This window comes from Palaemon carinicauda, chromosome 5 (genome assembly GCF_036898095.1).
Source record: "Palaemon carinicauda isolate YSFRI2023 chromosome 5, ASM3689809v2, whole genome shotgun sequence".
Taxonomy (NCBI): Eukaryota; Metazoa; Arthropoda; class Malacostraca; order Decapoda; family Palaemonidae; genus Palaemon; species Palaemon carinicauda.
This window is the reverse complement of record NC_090729.1, coordinates 183,007,302-183,010,849: the sequence shown is the minus strand read 5'-3', so window position 1 is coordinate 183,010,849 and position 3,548 is coordinate 183,007,302. Positions and strand designations below refer to the sequence as shown.

At 37.1% G+C, this 3,548-nt stretch overlaps 1 protein-coding gene across 1 annotated transcript in view; it reads left to right on the top strand.

Annotated features, from left to right (window-relative positions):
- The window catches only part of LOC137641282 (FMRFamide neuropeptides-like), a 20,016-nt gene extending 17,787 nt beyond the window's left edge, over positions 1–2,229 (top strand). The window contains exons 4-5 of the mRNA XM_068373711.1: positions 1–5; positions 2,160–2,229. The exon at positions 1–5 is cut by the window's left edge and continues 265 nt beyond it. Of these exons, the coding sequence (XP_068229812.1) occupies positions 1–5; positions 2,160–2,229 (75 nt within the window). The remainder of the gene's footprint in view (positions 6–2,159) is intronic.
- Positions 2,230–3,548: the final 1,319 nt, after the last annotated feature.

Here is a 3,548-nt window from a genome sequence, read left to right as displayed (position 1 = left end):
TTGAGGTGAGTAACAATCAATTACTTTACTTGGTAAAATAAAATAGCTTTTTATAGAGAGAGAGAGAGAGAGAGAGAGAGAGAGAGAGAGAGAGAGAGAGAGAGAGAGAGAGAGAGAGAGAGAGAGAGAGAGTTACAATGATTTTCTTTCTAGTCCAACCACGGAGACTATTTGCTCTTGGGTAAAGAGAACTGATTTAAACGTTTAGATTTTTTATGATCTTCCCTAACATATTAATGAGAGAGAGAGAGAGAGAGAGAGAGAGAGAGAGAGAGAGAGAGAGAGAGAGAGAGAGAGAGAGAGAGAGATCCATTTGATCTTGGGTAGAGCGGATTAGTTTAAACGTTTAGATTATTATGATCTTGTCAAACCTATTCTTGTACAAGAGAGAGAGAGAGAGAGAGAGAGAGAGAGAGAGAGAGAGAGAGAGAGAGAGAGAGAGAGAGAGAGAGTTACAAGGATTTTGGATGCCTAAAACTTGCTAGTCAATCCGTAGAGACTCATTTTGCTCTTGGGTAGATAAAATTAGTTTAAACGTTTAAAGTTTTTTTTATCTTGTCTAACTTATTCCTGTATGAGAGAGAGAGAGAGAGAGAGAGAGAGAGAGAGAGAGAGAGAGAGAGAGAGGGGTAGGTGTAAACGCGAAAACGGTAAGATGATAATCTGACAATCGCACGAACATACATGAAAGGACTTATCTGTGTACATCGCTGACACATCACTATGATATCATCTTGATAACTGATGTCTTCTGTCACTTATCTGTTTGAATGGTTTTGCGATGATTGTTCTCACTCTCAATATATGGACACAGATAACTGTAAAACTGGATGATGAAACGTTCTGATATTTATATCTGAAATACTTCATAATTTCAGAATGTAAAAACTTGTAGTCTTCAACAATTCATTCTTATTTATGAAGAATGCCATCACCTTTTAGAAACAAGGTTCTGACAACAACAACAACAACAACAACAAAAACAACAACAACAACAACAAATGCCGTGGTTGAAACGTTCTGATATTTATATCTGAAATACTTCATAATTTCAGAATGTAAAAACTTGTAGTCTTCAACAATTTATTTTCCTTTTATGAAGAATGCCATCACCTTTTAGAAACAAAGTTCTGACAACAACAACAACAACAAAAACAACAACAACAAATGCCGTGGTTGAAACGTTCTGATATTTGTATCTGAAATACTTCATAATTTCAGAATGTAAAAATATGTAGTCTTCAACAATTTATTTTCCTTTATGAAGAATGCCATCACCTTTTAGAAACAAGGTTCGGACAACAACAAAAACAACAACAACAACAACAACAAATGCCGTGGTTGAAACGTTCTGATATTTTTATCTGAAATACTTCATAATTTCAGAATGTAAAAACTTGTAGTCTTCAACAATTTATTCTTATTTATGAAGAATGCCATCACCTTTTAGAAACAAGTTTCTGACAACAACAACAACAACAAATGCAGTGGTTTCTATTCCACTGCAGGACAAAGGCCTCAGACAAGTGCTTGTTCATGTTTGAGTTTGGCCAGTTTTCATCACCATGCTAGCCACTGTGGATTAGTGATGGTGGGTGACCTTAGTCTGATCGTTCACAGCAAACCAATTTAGTATGGGTGGCCCTGACTAGTACGGCTTTACTGGTCATGACGATATATAAACCCTTTTATCACTTAATGTTGCTCTAAGGGCATAAACTTGGGTGTTTATTAAACTAAGAGAACGTAGTGCAGAGTTTAAAGGTTTAAAGGCAACTCATGAAGGGCAGAGGTAAGGGACAGTGACATTGCCTTATCAAGCAGGACAATGCACTAGAGACTGACCCTATTACAAATGATTAGCACCATTGCCCCTCTCCACCCAAGTTAGACCAAGGAAGCCCAAGCAATGGCTCCTGAGGACTCAGTAGATAGCCCTATGGGCTCCCCCAAAACTACATCTTTAACTCACAAGGATGGTGAAGTTGCAGCGACCAAAGGAGCTAACGAGTTTGAGCATTACTCGAATCCCCGTCTGGTAATCATCAGGCAAGGACTCTACCACCAGGCCACCACAACCAAAACGTTTCGTACAGAGCGGGATCAGATAAGCAAACCCCATTTATATATCATAAAAATTTCATTGTCTTTCTTCTCAGGTTCGGTCGTCAATACAACAAGAACTTTCTTCGTTTTGGACGTTCTGCCGACGGTGGTATCGAAGTCTAAAGGTCTTGGTTGGTACGATCAGTGCCGATTGTTATTGGAAACGGAAGCGAAGTCGAGAGGACGCATCAGGCAACCGACCCCTTAATGTAGAAGAAGAAGAGAAGTCATCTCTCTGTTGATTCGTACCCTGCAGCCTTTATATTAATCGATAGATTATTTTGATATGATATAAATAAAGAGCATAACAAAGTATTAATGTCTTTCCAACCCATTCTTCTTCTTTGACACGACTTTAAAGAAAAGACACTCCATCCTTCTTTTTCTTTTTTGAAAGGTAATTTAAAGAAGATAGAGATAAAACGATTTAATCATTGTTATATGTTGGACGAGTCTTTTAATGACCTGTGCTACTAAGAAACATTTTATTACTGTATGAAATATATTGCAATAAAAACTTATATTGAAAACATGACAATAACTTCATGTTACCTGTGCAATGCACGAATGATCAATCCTTTTCCCTCATTGCTTCGCTCAATGCACGTATGATAAATTCTTTTCCCTCATTGCTTCGCTCAATACACGTATGATAAATTCTTTTCTCTCATTGCTTCGCTCAATGCACGTATGATAAATTCTTTTCCCTCATTGCTTCGCTCAATGCACGTATGATAAATTCTTTTCCCTCATTGCTTCGCTCAATGCACGTATGATAAATTCTTTTCCCTCATTGCTTTGCTTAATGCACGTATGATAAATTCTTTTCCCTCATTGCTTCGCTCAATGCACGTATGATAAATTCTTTTCCCTCATTGCTTCGCTCAATGCACGTATGATAAATTCTTTTCCCTCATTGCTTCGCTCAATGCACGTATGATAAATTCTTTTCCCTCATTGCTTCGCTCAATGCACGTATGATAAATTCTTTTCCCTCATTGCTTTGCTTAATGCACGTATGATAAATTCTTTTCCCTTATTGCTTCGCTCAATGCACGTATGATAAACTCTTTTCCCTCATTGCTTCGCTCAATGCACGTATGATAAATTCTTTTCCCTCATTGCTTCGCTCAATGCACGTATGATAAATTCTTTTCCCTCATTGCTTCGCTCAATGCACGTATGATAAATCCTTTTTCTCTCATTGCTTCGCTCAACATTACCAGATACTCTGAAAAGGTATGTAGGCTACTGCCTAAATGACAAGTTTTAAGAATTACGTTTAAATTCATCACAGATTTTCTTACTAAATATTTGACAAGCACAGGGCTAAATTGTTCAGATTTTCAGAGGTAGAATTTTTTAAAAGAACTCGATGGCTAAAATATGTGTAATGGCTTGATCCCCTGTCAAAAGGAAAATTGAAATTATTATCATTATTA